Source organism: Monodelphis domestica, chromosome 2, assembly GCF_027887165.1.
Source record: "Monodelphis domestica isolate mMonDom1 chromosome 2, mMonDom1.pri, whole genome shotgun sequence".
NCBI classification, from domain to species: Eukaryota; Metazoa; Chordata; class Mammalia; order Didelphimorphia; family Didelphidae; genus Monodelphis; species Monodelphis domestica.
Window position 1 is genome coordinate 432,383,833 of NC_077228.1, and position 17,002 is coordinate 432,400,834.

General features: G+C 33.1%; 1 protein-coding gene across 19 annotated transcripts in view; it reads right to left on the reverse strand.

The window, feature by feature from the left end:
* SYNE1 (spectrin repeat containing nuclear envelope protein 1) overlaps positions 1-17,002 on the reverse strand; it is a 569,990-nt gene that overhangs the window by 367,334 nt on the left and 185,654 nt on the right. For all 19 annotated transcript variants that reach the window (XM_016428964.2, XM_056818948.1, XM_056818954.1 and 16 more), the window contains 2 exons: positions 9,815-9,911; positions 4,105-4,307 (listed from right to left, as the gene is read on the reverse strand). In XM_016428964.2, coding sequence (XP_016284450.1) covers positions 4,105-4,307; positions 9,815-9,911 — 300 coding nt within the window. The remainder of the gene's footprint in view (positions 1-4,104; positions 4,308-9,814; positions 9,912-17,002) is intronic.

Sequence of the window (17,002 nt, forward strand, 5' to 3'; positions counted from 1 at the left end):
TAGAAAATAATGATATTATAAGCTATTTTTAAAAAACCTGTAGAAAAATATTGCCTTATAATGGAGATGATGCATATATTTTTCTAGGTGATGTTTTATATGACTATTGAATTTACAGAAACCATTTGTAAACTCAGCTCATTGATTCGCTTTCTCTGGCTTCCTTTAAAATTCACTTGAAATTCCCTCTTATACTAATGGTCTTTCCTAGTCTCCAACCCTATATCCCCATGCTAATGCTATCTTTTTAAAATTAACTTCCATTTACACTGTATATGCATAATTGTTAGCATTAGAATTCCAGTTACTTGAAAAAAAGGTATTGAGGTTTTTTTTTTTCCTTTCTTGGTATGTCCAGGGTTTATCACAGTGCCTGGACCAAGGTAAGCATCTAATAAATTCTGTTGATTGACTATAAAGATTATATTTTATGACAATATGGGGGATACAGTCAGGACTTATAATATTGCTCTAGAGAATTTTCAGTTGAGGAAATTCCCTAATTGAAGTAGTAGAGTACTAAAAGGATAACTGACTTGTCCAGGATCACAAAACCACTATATGTCAGAGATAGGACTTTTAACTAGGTCTCTTTGGCTCCAACATCAGCTCTATTCACTAGCTTATAACTATCTCTATTCTACAAAACATATATTTGTATAACACTTTAAGCTTTACAAAGTACTTTATAAATAATATTTTATTCCACCACAGTCCTGGGAGGTATGTGCTATTATGAGGAAACTGAAGCAGATAGAGGTTAAGTGGCTTGATCAGGATCACACAAGCTAGTAAATGTTTTAGGATCTGATTATAACTCAGCTCTTCCTCATTACACATCTATTCTATATTGCAATTCAGCTCTTAAAAATGTTTAGAGAAATCTTTTTATCTATATGCTTTTAAAATTTTCAATCGAATACTATTCCAAGTAAATTAGTTTGTATCACAAACATAATCAAATGACATTGAAAGAGTTAGGTCACGGATGCTTAAGGTGCATCTTTACATTGTTCTTCCTTCATTGAGAGTTCAGAATAACAATCATTATTCAGTAGTTTTCAGTCATTTCCAACTCTTGTGACTCCTTTAGGGATTTACCTGGCAAATATACTGTAGTGCTTTGCCTTTTTCTTTTCCATCTCATTTTACAGATGAGGAAACTGAGGCCAACAGGTTTAAGTGACTTGCCTGGTGTCACACAGTTATTGTCTGAGGCCAAGTTTGAACTTGAGTCCTCCTGACTCCAGGCCCATTGTGTGATCCACTGAGTCACTTAGCTACCAGATGAACATATTTATCATAAAGGAAATAAGTCCCCTCTCAATTTATTTGTTTTGACCCCATCCTTCCGTTTGCAAGCTAAAAGTCTCTGCAAAGGTGCCAGATATAATTCACTAGCATTTAAGGTCTTTAAAAATCTATTTTAATAATAAACTATGTGTAGGAGGTTCCCCTACATAAATAGAAGAGAACATTTCTGCTTCTGGTGGATTCACTTCACAAAAGCATCAACACATATGACATTGACTGGCACACCGCCACGTTATCAAAACAGCTGAATTGGGATGGGAATGGAAACTCCATCATCCTTCGCTAGGCCAAAAACATGCCATCTATATGGAAGCAGATTCACATCAGAGGATGTGTAAATGTGCTTTACTTATATCATACATAAGCTTAGAGAACAAATTTAGAGGGGTATTTTACTTGCCAACTCATCTGCTATGGCAAACCAAAATAGTCATTCAATCCCAACAAACACATAAAGGCCTACCATGTACAAGGCAGAACACTGGCACTGAATATTCAAAAGTAATTTGACTCTTCACAGACTCTTCTCTAAAGAAGTTTAACATTTGAAAGGAGGAGAAAAAGAAATGTGCCCCAATAATTCTAATTTAAGGGAAAGTATGGTAAGAATAAAACAGAGATCTTGCAATAAGATAGGAGAAATCAATCAATCAATTAACATTTATTAAGTGCCTTCTCTGGCCCAAGCACAGAGGAATCTTTTTATCTATATGCTATTTTAAAATTTTAATTGAATATTATTCCAAGTAAATTAGTTTGTACCACAAACATAATCAAATGAAGAACTGTGCAAATAACTGTGGATACAAAAAGAGGTAAAAAGCAGTTATTGGGGAGCTAAAATGCAAACAAAAGCAGGGTATATATAACAAAAATGAGAAATAATCAATAGAGGCAAGGCATTAAAATTAGGAGGGGTTGGGGAAGGCTTCCAGTAAAAGACAGCACTTTAAATAAGACTTAAAGTAAGCCAAGGATTAAACAGTCAAGGTGGAGGAGGAGAAGTTTTCCAGGAATATTTAAGAAAGGTCACTTTAAATTTGGTGTGGGTGAGTATGTGGGTAAAAATTAAGTAGAAGATTAGGGATTCATGAAGCAGGTACCATCTGAAGGGCCTTCAATTAAGAAAAGGTGGAGAAAGCCTATGTTTAAATTCTCCTTTAAAGTGAATGGGAAATAGAACCATTTAGTCCAAACACCTCATTTTATGGACAAGGATGTTGAGGTTTAGTGAATTGTCTACAACCTAAGCTTTTTTATTCCTGTTTCTCAATAATCCTTTTTTTCTGTTTACCAAATTTTATATCCTTAACAAAAGTTTATGGTAAAGGATATAAGAGCCTAGAGAAAATAATCCTCTACATTGGTGTGGTCCATTAGTAGAAGAAAGACCATTACCTACAATGGCTCTTTTACCTGCAAAAATGAAAAATGGTCTATTAAGAAGGGGATTTTTGCTTTAGTAAATTGCAAAACACTCTAGCATCCTTGCCAAGAAAAATCTCATGGACAGATTGGCCCATGGGTCAGGAAGAATCCAACAGGATGACTAACAACTCGACAACAACAACAAAAACAATAACAGAATAATACTGCAGTTCAAAGGAGAACTGGAATTTGAGTCAGAGAATTTGGCTTCAAATCTCCCTTCTGCTCTTTGCTGTGTTTGACCCTTGGCAAGTTATTTCACTTTTCTGGGCTTTTCTCATCTGTAAAAACTGAAGGCCAGAGAGGCTTAGTGATTTGATCAGTCACACACACTATTAGGACTATGATTTGAGTCTAGGTCCTCTGGTGTCAAATAGAATACTCTTTCCAATTGTAATCATTGCCTAGGCTAGCTTCCCTACCACCTCTAAACCCTGTGAGCCCAAGCCTTTATATGTGTTCAGGAAAAAAAACATACAGACACATGCCACTCAAATAGTACTGGTACATGTATATAATACAACTGAGCTAATGTTTGCTCTGATTAAAAGGAGTCTGGTATATTTCAATGGCTCCCTATCACTTCCAGAATAAAATTTAAAATCCTCTGTTTTGGGTTCAAAGACCTTCAAGACCTCCCTCCCCTTACCTTCTAGTTTTTCTTATACTTCGCTCTACACCAATCCAATGTCACTCAAGACCTTCTATCTTCCAATTAGACATTTTTCACTAACTATTCCCCCAAACCAAGAATATTCTTCCTCCTCCTCATCTCTACCTTCTGAATACCTTGTTTTCAAGTCCCATCTGAAACCCCACCTTCTGTAAGAAATACTTCTGATTTCCCCTTTGTTTCAGTGCCTATCCTTTGTTGATCCCCCCCCCCTCAGTTTATCTGGGGTTTATTTTGTCTGTACATGGTTGTTTGCATAATCTCTCCCCATTACACTGGGTATTCCTTGAGAACAGGGATTATTTTTTACTTTTAATCCCAGAATTTAACAGTGCTTAGCACATAGTAGGTACATTAAATACATGTTTGACTGACAATGTTTGGCTGAATGGAGCCAGTTGGTGACATATACTGACTGTATGAACCTAAACAAGTCATACCTTCTCAGGATCTGTAAATAATTATCTAAGATTCTAAAATTGCCCAGGAGATGCCCAACTGCATCATTAAGAGAGAAATTCCTCATTTTGGAATTCCTTTGACACACCTTGTCCTTACCTCTATCCACTACCTCATAGGGTTGTATAGAGAGTACTTCCTAAACTTTAAAGCAGAGTATAAAAGTGAATAATTATTTACTTTTTGCCAAATTCAAATGAACTCTATTCAACTGCATGAAGTCATCTTACCTTTTTTGCATGCTCCGATTGGTTTAACATTTTTTCAGCATCCTCAAGCCAGGCCTGCAGACTGGCCACAGTATTGCTGTACCTGTCCCAGTTAGAAATTACTTCTTCCAGCATGCTCCTGACACTTCTCACTTCCACAGACAAATTCCTCCATTGAGCTGTTGTTTCATTCATGAATTTCATCACATTCTCTGCCTCTTCCACTGAAACAGATGAAACAAGATGGAATTTTTAGGTACAAATTTTTTAGAAGCAGCTGTACCTGGCAAAGATCAGAAAGCCAGTTAGTTAAAATTCACAGGCCATAAATAATAAAAGATGCCAGAAAGCAATTTTTTCTTGGAACATTAATTCCTGGGAAAGGCAACATGGTATGGTAGAAAAAGTAATGGTTTTGGGGTGAGACGACCCATGTTCAAATTATGTCTCTGTCAAGTTCAGTTTATGTGACAATTGGAAAGTCATTTAATCCCTCTTTCACTCAGTTTCCTCATCTGTAAAATGAAGGTAGTGGAGAAAATGGCATTTTGGGTTCCCCTACCTCCAAATCTATGATGCTCTCCTATTATAGTAATTTCACATATTGGTAGGAATATAACTTGCTTTTTTAATAGGACTTAGTTTTTAAAATTGATTTGACGTGCCTTCTAAAGCATGAAAATCAATACAGTTTAATAAATAAAAATTTGCTAAGCTTATCTCGTTTGCAGAGCCCTATTTGTCATTAAGCACAATTCCATCAGATTTACCTAGGAGTGATTTCCAAGAATGACACTTAAGATCATGGAATGACAACCTCAAATGATGTGATTTAGCCATGGAATTTCTGAGCAATATATTAGTACAGGCTAGTTTTACAAGAAGCTGTTAATGTGATGACTTATTTTGAAATAAGACATTAGGCAATCATGAAGTGGAAAAATGGTTTTAGTCCTTCAAGGGCTCTGATTTCACTAGAATGGTTTTTCTCTTTGTTTATGTTCACCAATTGGAGCCTCTATATACCTCAGTAGATAGCTTTCATGAACTGATATGGTTGAAAAATTCACTCACCAACCAGCAACCAAATTTCTGAGGAAAAGCATCTCTTAATTTAGCTGGGCTGGTCCATTTATAATAGACATATAATCTTCAACCGGATTCACTCTCAAAATTTTCGATTCTAGCTTTATTAGACATTTTTGAGCTTGCTCTCTGCTGGTCTAGAGATTGAGGCAAGAATCCACCTGACACCAACCACCAGGATGTCTTATTTTTAGACTTTAGAAAAGGAATTTAAATAAGCAATAATAACTTAAAATATTTTACCATGTATTATTACAACCAATATGGTTACTATAATCAACTGAGCCTTTGCCATGCATAGAGTAGAAGTATGATGTCCTGTTATTGACTAAGACATTCATGGTTTAATTTACTCCTGACAAAAATGATAAAATTCTAATATTTACATGGCTCTTATTTAACTTCTGAGATGTTGCTAATAATAGCATTGCTATATTATAGTAAATATCTCTCTAAATATGGCAATACATATTATGTGTCTAAATATATATGTAATAGACTAGATACTGAAATGGGGCTAAAAAAAAGAGTACTCATTTTTCAAAATGTCAGAATTTGAAGAACTTCCTTTTAACCTCAGGAAGACCAAACAGTCATCTGTTATGTCACAATTAACCATGACACAGTCATCTTTTATGATGTATAAAATATAACCTTTTTAATTTAAGGTTTCAGTAATTGAATATTTTTAATAATCCAAATGAGGCTGTGCTAAAGCAGTAGCTCCAAATAAAAAACAAAGTAATTTAATTATATGAACAATATTACACAAAGAATAATAGGAAACTGTTGAGGTAGAAAAGTGGTGCAAAAAAAAAAATGCTGGAGTCAAGAAGATATGGGATCAAATCCAGTCTCAGAAACTTACTAATTGTGTTTTGGGGGGCAAGTAACTTAACTGCTTTCCTCAGTTTTCTTAACTATACAATGGGGATAATAACAACACTGATCTTGCAGGTTTGCTGGGAGAATCAAACTAGATGATATTCATAAAATGCTTAGCATCATGTCTGATATCCAATAGGTACTATATAAATTCTTTTTTTCCTTCTCTCCTTCCTCTTTTAAATAATTACTAATGTCTTGAATTATTTTCAATGATTTATGTCTTTTCTATTCATAAAAGTAACTATTATAGGGAACTTCAATTATCCAGTAATTTTGCTAATCTAATTTTGCTTACTATGTGTACTTTATAGTATCAAAATGGCATTTCTTTGCAACATTCAGTAGTTGGGATATTTAATATTCTTCAAAATATTTTGTAATTCAGACTTCACTAATTTATAATTTCTTTCACAAATGTTGGCCAAAGTTTCTGAGATCCTATTATAGTTATTTGGAGAAATTATTTATGTGCCTTATGACATTATGTGCCTTATGACATATATAAATTGGTATAAAAATAAGTTGTTATAATGAATGTAACATGCGAAAATGCAGGTATATAACAACCAATTCGGTTGAGTGGCATGTTTAGCTCAGTCATTTTTCATTTAATTTTCTTTTTAGAAGTTGAATTTCTGTCTATTTTAGTCATTGGGAGGTCTTTTCTCACACTTAAAGACAGAATGCAAGAGTTATTAAGGTTAACCCAAAAGATAAGGCTAACATCACTATAAAAGAGTAATATATACATTAATATTATATAATTATATTATATTTTAATATATTATATGTATAATAATATATAAATTAATATATAATAATATGAAGTAATTTTGCAGCATTTTACATGGCTTCATTGGCTGTTTCTGAAATAAATTTCAGCATTCTTCTGGGGGTGGAAAGAAATTCAAAACAAAAGGTAATGGCTCATAGCAACACAACAAGCAAAATCTTCATATTAGTTGACATTTTTTCCTTTAGCTGGATGACACATATGTGTGTATATACATATATATATATATACATATATATACATTATTTAAACTTATTTCCATTCTTTAAAGTCCCATGATTTCAAAATTTTGGCCATTTCCTCTCCAAAATCAGATGGCTACCCCTTAATCCATGGCTTCCTCCCAGACATAAGTGATTTAGTGATCTTGAAGATTTGTAGACTGTAATTTGAAAATGTATTTTGAGTTTTGCCTCTTAATGCAAACATCTACAAATACTTTCTAAAGTCTAAATAAATAAAGAACTCTCATAGGATTAGACTGCTAGGTGGCACAATGGGTAGAGAGTTGAGGCAAGATCATCTTTCTCAGTTTAAATCTGTCCTCAGACACTTACTAGCTATGGGATTCTGGCTAGTCGCAACCCCATTTACCTCAATTTCCTCATCTGTAAAATGAGATGAAGAAGGAAATAGCAAATCACTTCAATATCATTGCCAAAAAAAAATTCCAAATGGGGTCACAAAGAATCAGATATTACTAAAATGGCTGAACAACATAGGAGGGTTGTTATGTATTTTGATGACATATATAGTCCACCAATATAGATAATTATAAAATCAAAGAGTTTTAGAGTATGAGAGGACCTTAGAATTCACCTTCTCTAGACCCCATTCAAAGCATGAGACTCATTTACAGACTCCAGTTAGTAATAATCCAGAATGCCCTGAAAACTTTAGGTGATAGGATACTTATTACCCTACTTACAAAAGCATCTCCTTTCATATTTGGACAGTTCTAATTATAGGAAACCTTTTTTTCCTTATAAACCCAAAACTGGCCATGTAATTTTTAATTACATTCTGCTATTAGGAACAAGCAAAGCAAGTCAGATTCTTTTTAAAGAAGAAAATGCTTAAAAATCTGAAGCCAGAATTCTGATCAACACAATGACCAACCATAATTCCAAGAGACTCATGAAAGTCTGCATGAGAGAGAATGGACTCAGACTATAGACATAGATAGAGATATAGAAATAGATCTATAGTTTGCTTGTTTTTACTGTATATGTCTGTGACATGAGTTTTCTGTTATTTGCCTTCTCATGTGGAACAGGAGTGGGTGGGCAAGATTTATTTTAATTTGATTAACAAAATTTAATTTTACAAAATTTAAGATAATATTTTAAGTCACAGCATATTTAACATACACACATAGAAACAGAGAATACATTAATCTTTTCTTGAACAAAGCATGTGCTTTTCTATTCCTACTTGTTCATTCATGACATACCAAGAGCCTATAGTGCCCTATACTTTCATCTCTGAAAATCTTTTCTGTCATTCAAGAGCCACTTCACATATCTCCTCTGCTTTAATACATCCCTGGATCATTTTAGTCAGGTGTGATCCACCTTTCTCAGAACTCCTTTACTTCTTGTTTGAACCACTCTTGTGGTAGTTATCACTCATTAATTTATATTACAGTTATTTATGTACTTGTCTCTCTCCTCTACTAAGATGTAAATTCCTAAAAAGCAGGGACAATATCTAATTTATTTCTATATTTTCCCCAGGCCCTGGCCCTTTATCTCACATATAGAAGATATGTAAGAGATGCCTGTTAAATTTAGTCAGTGAAAATTATGTTATTTTAAAATAATAGCATAAAATTTCAAGAAATTTACTTACTGGTATAAGTTGTATAAGTTCATTCCTTTCCCTTACTCTGTGGGTAGCTAAGAGATACAGTGAACTATGACTGATGAACACATATATTGATGCCACCAAGACTAAGGAGAATCTGTTATTCCCAGAGTGCCTACTTCTTGATTTGCATTCAGCTCATTTGCTTTAAGCCCATAGAGGTGTAAAGGTTTGGAGAAAGACTTGTAATGTATTACTTCAAATTGTTGTCTTTAGCTATGCACTGACATTCTTTGGCTCCCCTCTCTGTAAAGACAGCACAAAAGCCATAAAGGACAGGATAACAGTCTGTATAGAATCTATCTGTGGGGAATCATTTGATACTTGGGTATGTGGACTCATTTCCCTGGACAAACAATGAGATAGGTCAAAATTCATGTGTTAGATTCCTCTTCTATTGGTATATCCATCAGTGGTTTTTATAAATTGCCTGATAAACTCAGTAGTTAAAATGGATTAAGGTGGATGACGGTATTTTTTCATTTCTTTGAGAGAATATGATCCCCATTTCTCTATGAACTGCTTTAATTTTCTTTTTAGGAAAGCAGGAGAGTTGTGTTGAAATGCCTTGCCCAAGGTCATACACAGAGAATGAAGCAAAAGTCATATTTCTATCCCATCAACAAAGATATGCTGTTAATGCTATTTCAGCACAATACTTAAAAATACATATGTACATATTAATTGGTATTTTTGCATTGACTCATCTGTGATTATGATATTTCTCATTCCAACTTTTTTGCCATTATCAAAATATATTAAAAATAGACTGGGAGAGCTTTCTAAACATAAATGGGAAAAAAGCTTCTGAAAACTATCATTTTATTTTCATGATCAAAAAGACTAATATGTACATCCTTTTTGTCAGTGCAAACACTTGCACATACACAGAATTCTATGCAGATCTTGTACAAAAATGATATTATAGGTGAGTTAATGAAATCAGCTCATCTCAGCAGGTCAAAGTCATCCTAGAGTAGAGTTGGTTATTAAATGCACACTTACCATGTTAATAAAAAGGGAGATTAAAGGCAGTAGATATTAAAAAACACACACCATGTTATTATTTGGTGTAGGAGATATTGCAAGATGTTTTACCTGAGCCATCTGCCTTGACATACATTTCAGCAGCCTCCTTCAAGATATGGTATGTCACTTCGTATTGTTCAAAGAATTTACTGTTTTCTATAAAAGACTAGAAAAGAAAGAATCAGAAGGCAAAAGAGAATTAATACAAGACAAAAGATATGTTTATATGGAAAACTAAACCCAGATTTAATCTGCCCCCTTCTCTTTTCTTCAAAGCAGGTAGGTGTGTCACTTTCTAGGATCCTTCTCCTGCATACATCAAATGGCTCCTTTATTATAATTAAGCAAAAATTCTCCTGTGTTTATTAGCTACCTCCACCTTTTTTTCTTCTAACAGCTGATTCCAATGTGCTAAGAAAAGAAATTCTTTCATGGCCCTTGGGCTTGCTCCTGGAAAAGATAAAGGATCCCTAGTGGGAAGAGCATTTATACAAGGCACTAAATTAAGTGGGACATTTTTAAGCTTTCTGCAAAGCCATAGTGGGATTCCTTTGCACTCTGAATATTCTTCACTTCTAAATAAATGCTTTGTAAGTTCTTCAATTTTTACACACAGAAAATACTTCCAAATAATACCTCATTATTTCCAGAGTGACATATTTAAATTATCTATCACAGAGCACCTAGATACAAAGTAATTCATAGAATGAGGCTTTTTTGGAAAATCAAAACCAATTAAAATGTTATTTCTAGAGAGTTTCAATTGCCAAAGTTCTGACTTCTCACAATTTCTGTCATTTTCAAAAATTCTCAATAAATTTACCCCAGATATATATTATAAAATTAGTCCTGAAGATCAGACACTTCTTGGTACCTCATATGTAAATATAAAACACCTTTATAGCAATTCCATAGGAAGAAACACACAGACCATTTTTGATGAATGCTTGATATATTTTAAGATGTCTGTAGAATTGATGTCCAATAGACCATTTTTTGTAAGAAGGGCAAGTAAATAATGTCTCCCAATTAGGACTTTTTGTTTCATTTTCTGGGATAAGATAGTACAGAATGATCACTGTCTTTAGTAATTGCAATGTACTTTATCATTGTGTTAATGTTGTAGTAAATAAATCACACATTAATTAGGTTTTTTAAATGCCATTGATATCCCTAGAAACAGAATTATCACTTTTTAAAAAAGCGATAACTGAAATGTTTTAAATAATATGGCTAAAATGAAATAAAGTTTAATTGAGTAAGATATTTTCTCTTTTAACTCAAGCACACCTTACCAAAAACCTGAAAGAACTAGGTAGGATTAAACAATATATATTTCTTTTCCTTGAAGCAGTTCTTACTCTAAAACTCCCTTAAACAACAGGATACAGTTGATGAGCTCCATTTCTTCTATGAGTTGAATTGAAGTTCTTTTTAAATTTAAATGGTAAAGAAGCTGTTTATCCTGTGATTTTTTTCATCAAAATAGGAATAAAAATTCCTGGAACTTAGGAAGGCTAAACAATCATGACAATAATGGATTAATAATCCAAAAAAGTAAAAAATTGAGTTTCTAAAAGAAAAGTTAATTGTCTATCTCACAGAGTTATTGTGAAGAACATGTTCCATAAACCTTAAAATGCTACAAAAATATGCTTATCACATTACTAAAATATGTAACATGTTAAAGACATGGAATAAGTGATAAAGAATTAAACTTGGCATCAAGAAGAGCAGCCAATTCATCCATAAATTATGAGAAAGTCATTTAAACTCTCAGTATATCTCATACAACTCTCTAAGAAAATGAGTTTTAGTAGACGGCTTGGTGGCTGAGTGGATTTAGAATCAATCTTAGACACAGGAGGTCCTGGGCTCAAATCTGACCTCAGACACTTCCCAGCTGTGTGACTCTGGGTATGTCACTTAACCCCCATTGCCAAGCCTTTATCACTCTTCCGTCTTGGTACCAACACACAGCATTCATTCTAAGATGAAGGTAAGGGTTTAGAAAAAGAGGGGAAAAAAAAGAAAATGAGTTAAAGATGAAATCCTGATAGGTATCACTGAAATGTGTTTCTACACCAGAAGTTCCTATTGAAGATAAAATCACAGGTATGGACTAAAAATAAGACATTATAATGTGACACTATTGTTGTAGTAATAGTTATGAAGATATAAAAATTTAGTTATTGGGTGAAGAATAAACCTCAATCCAAATCCATTCTCTGGCACTGGCAATCTGGGTAACCTTGGACAAATCGTTTCAAGACTTTGAAACTCCTTTATATTTAAAATGGGACTAATAATAATATTTACATTAAAATTCATATTTTATTTTTCTGAGGGAATAGATTTGCAAGCTCAAATCACTTCCCAAATTTGAGATGTCATGATTTTCATTCTTTCAAGGATTAAAAGTCTTATTTTTGAGCTTTCCTCTTAGTCAAGTTGAATGTAGATAGATATTGTGCACATTAACTTATATTCTTCCTAAGTTCTTTTGGCTTAGTCTAGTATATGGAATTTCAAGGTAAATCATCTTGCAATTTAAGTTAGATTATCAGTTAAGAATACTATAATTGGATATGTTTTCAGTAAAAATAATTAGATAAATTTTTAGCCTAGATAATTTTTTCAGCAAAGATTTGAGATCATGAGTTATATAATATCAGTAAAGATTTTGTCCAAGGTTTCTTTAGAGAGAAGGTGCTTCAAGAAAATATTCTAACTCTAATCACACATTTTAGTCAATGTGACTGGATCTCTCCTGCTATCAGGTAAGAAGAAAAATACACAAACTATTCAGGATGTGAGTTATAATTATATAACAATATGCTTAACTATGAGGCAGCAACAATAACTTTGAAGAATATATGTGGACTTGCTTTGTTTATGAATTACATTAAGTAACTGTACAATTGTCACATCCTGACTTAATCCTTGAAATAAGTTAAAAGGGGCAGGTAAGGAGCAAATGGTTTTAGGCATAGGCAAAGGTAATGAATCTGAAAATGAAATATGGGGAAATAACAATTAGGCCATGTGATGGATAGATTCAAAATTTGTGGTAGGGAAATTAATTAGGATACTGTTGAAATAATATAGAGAACTGTGATAAAAACCTAAATTAGGACAGTTCAGGAAATGAAGAGAAATGAAAAGAGATGTGAAAGTAGAGCTGACAACATTTTGGTTATACAAGGTGAGAGAAAGTGAAGGGTAGGGGTGGATCTCAAGGTTGCAAACTTTAGTGATTAGAAGAATGGTTGTATCTTGGGCAGAAAGAGGGAAGTACGAGAAAGGGGAGAATTTCTTGTCCAAATACAATACATGCCCAAACAGAATTCATACAGTTAATATAATTGAGAGGAATAAAAAATGTAGTTTCTGAAATTCAGTAAATATTTTTTGGCAGCAGAATATAACTCCATCAGTATCTATCAATCACTTATCAAGCATTAGTACTAATTTAGCTCTATCCTAGGTACTCTAGAGAAATAGAATACATATTCCTGGCTTAGCTCTAAAGAGTTTACAGTCTAACTTTGAGATAAATATGAAATAAGGGAAATCCTACCATGAAGTTCTAATTTGTCAGGTTTCGTTAGTTAATGCATTTTCTATAAGTAGAGACCTCAATATAAATGAACACTTAGTAACTAATTAATGCTTGTAGGTACAAATTTTGCATGCTATTAAAGATGAACCAACTCATAGCATTATGAAGAAATATCTATTTATTAAAGTTAATGTACTATTGTAAATTTCTTTTTACCTCGAACACAATGGTTTGTTGTTGAGTTACTAAAAAAAAAATAAGGGATAACAGGTTCAGAAAATCTTCAGGAAAACTGTATGACCAAACAAAGAATGAAAGAGAAGAACTAGGAAAGCAATTTCTATAATAATAACAATGCTAAAAAGACAAATCATTTTGAAAGATTTAAGAACAATGGTCAACACAATGACTAACCATGGCTTTTGAGGACTTATGATGAACTATGCTACTCATCTCTGAAGATTTTCAGCAGGAAAGGCCTGGGTTTTCAGCATCTCATACTAAGATGTTCAGCTGTATTAATACTCAGCTAGGTTCCAATTAGTATGAACAATGAAAAATGCAGATTTGGTCATATTATTCAAATTTTCAGTGCCTCTTTCCTTCACTTATTTTACATAACTTCAAACAGTGTGAGTTCAAATACATGTGACCACCTTAGGAGATTGATTCATTATTTGCACTAATCAGAACCTTTCTATAATGCATATAAGAGATAATGTATTCAAGAAGCTGAATAAGACATATTTTTGGACAAGGACAACATTAGAATTTGTTTTATTTGACTAACCATATTTGTTTCAAGGTTTTTCTTTTTTATTTTAAGAGGAGAGGAGGGGTGGAAAAGAGAAATAATCTCATAGACTGAAAAATTATATATCAAAAAAAGATTGTTGTGTCTTTAATAGATTATATAGTCCAGTAATGAAACAGAGAAGCTAAGAAGAATATGTCCTATAATATATAAGCCAACATTTTGCTTCTCTATAGTAGTATCTCAATATATGTAAGTACTGAATGGATTTGGCATTAAGGAGAGGCAGTTTACATGCATACAATAAGGCATATTCAGTGCTTTGGGCTACTAAATCTCCTTCTGGACCATTATAAACAGCAAGTATAGTACGTTAAACAAACTAATAAATCAAGAGAACAAAGATCTGTGCAACCAGAATTTTATAGAAACTCTACTGTGGTGAGAAAAATAAGGAAAAAAAATAGCTAATTTCCCGAGCCATTGTGTATTTATGAAGTTCTGCAATTTAAAAATAATCATTTTGAGCACTAGAAAGCATTTGAAAATTAGCAACTTATTAAACCTTACATGAACTTTGATGTGTAGGCAGTAAGCATTATCTTTTCAAGTAATTAATAGTTCCTCATTTATATAACTTATATGGTAAGAAGTTAAAAGAACATTACTAACATTATTATATTGGTACATTAATAATAGCTGGCATTTACATGAATGTGGTGGAAGATTCATATTATCTACTTAAGTCTGACAGTTCCTAAACATCTGGAACAAAGCAGAGTTGCAGAATGACCTACTGAATTCATGATTTTGATTACATCTGAATGAAACATATGTGTGGACAGACACAGATTATATCTATATCTATATGTGTGTATAGATAGATACACAGATGTATCTAGATCTATAGTCACATAAAATCTTTATATATGCTTTGTAGACCTAGAAACCTATATATATATATATATACATATATACACACAGACATAGACACACATTCATACAGATACATACATACACATACAAATAAGATTTTTATATACCCATATAAATATATATATATATATGTATATATATATATATGATATTTAGTGGCACAATGGATAAAGTGTTGAACCTGGAATGAGAAGATATAAATTCAAATACTGTCTTGGATAGTTACCAGTTATGTGTATGTCATTAACTTCTCTGTGCCTCAGTTTCCACAACTGTAAAATGAAGATAATAGCACCTACCTTACAGCATTGTTGTAAAGATCCAATAAATCAATGCAAGTAGAAGAACTTTGTAAAATTTTAAACCACTATATAAATAATATTATTCTTTCTAAGGATCCAAAACAAAGATAGGAGAGAATTCATACTTGAAGGTTAAGATTTCTTAGTTAATTTTTAAGGATTACATATCAACAATTTAAATAAAACCATTTAAAACTGGCTGATTTGAAATAGATGCTGTACACTCATAACTTAGAAACTAAAATGAAGTTAAATCAGTAAAGCTATAAAAAACAATTGTTCTCTGAAGGAACAGTTAAAAGTTCATTTTTATTTATTTTGCAGAAGACAGTTCCACAGTGAGGGTACTTAACATGGCTACATAAATGCCATTGTTGATTGGGAAAAAAAGAAGGAAGGTGGGGGTGGAGGGGAGAATGCCCCCCCCCCCACTGTAGGGAAATTGACTAGGCTTTCTCTTTAACTATAACTAGGCTATAGAATTAAATTAAATCAGGCCAGACTCTAGGGATAGTTAGTTGGGTTTATTTAAGGTTAGAAAATAAAAGTTTGGGGAAGCCAGAAAAAATTAGATCTCTGCCCATAATACAGGAACCAAAGCTCTTGGGGGCAAAAGGCTCTCCAGGGCAAAAGGTACTTCTCAGGAAAAGGCTTTCCTCTTGTTCTGGTGAAAGGGTGCCAAAACTCGCACTTCTCTCTTCTTTTATACTTTTCTTAGACGCCTCCCACAAAGGAAGTGGGAGGTGTCTGAGGAAGTTGAGGTAGAGAGTCCTGGGAGATGTAGTCTCCCAGGGTTTAGAGCCATTCCAAAACCCACACCATGCTGCATAAAGAACCAAAACAAACACGGATTATCTGGATTTTATTCACTTATAATTGATGAGATTTAACGTAAAATGGCCTGAACATGAGTAAGTTGCATTATTAAGAAAAACTTTGATAAAACAAATTTTGCTAGGTAAATTAAAAATGTTGATCAATTGACAAGGATAGGGTAGGTTTAATTTAATTAGAAGAAAAGACTACCTTCAGAAGATAATACATTAATTACATGTGAATGGCCTATTAATTCAAAATGAGTCTATCTATTCATTAAAATAAATTGGACAGCATCTAGAGTGTGAACTCCCATATTAGCAATTAGTCCTACAAGATGTGCATACTTGGGATGGAAAGAGGCATCTAAACTTATAATTTCATTCATGTAGGTAAGTACAAGCGGGCAGGTAAGTTTTGCAGTGGAGTGCCAGGTCTGGAGTCAAGGAAGATCTAAGTTCAAATTTGACCACACACATGTACTAGCTCTATGATCCTGGGGAGATCACTTCATCTCTCTTTTTCTCAGTTTCCTCATCTGTAAAATGTGTTGGAGACAGAAATGGAGAACTAACTACTCCAGTATCTTCACCAAGGAAACCCCAAATGATGTCAGGACTTGATTAAAATGACTGGACAACCAAAGGAACTCCCAGTGTGACAACTCTCCCCACTACTGTGTACCTGCAATTCATCTACTACTCTATAGGTTTAGAGAGTTAACTTAAACTACTAAGAGGTTTAATGATTTCCCCCCCACTCACATAGTCAGTCTATAATATATTTAAGCATTATAAAATCATATTTTTCTATGAAACATTTTTAAAATACTATAGTCAATATGTGTTTACTATTCTAAATTGATCTTCCTGTGACTAGTCAGAAAA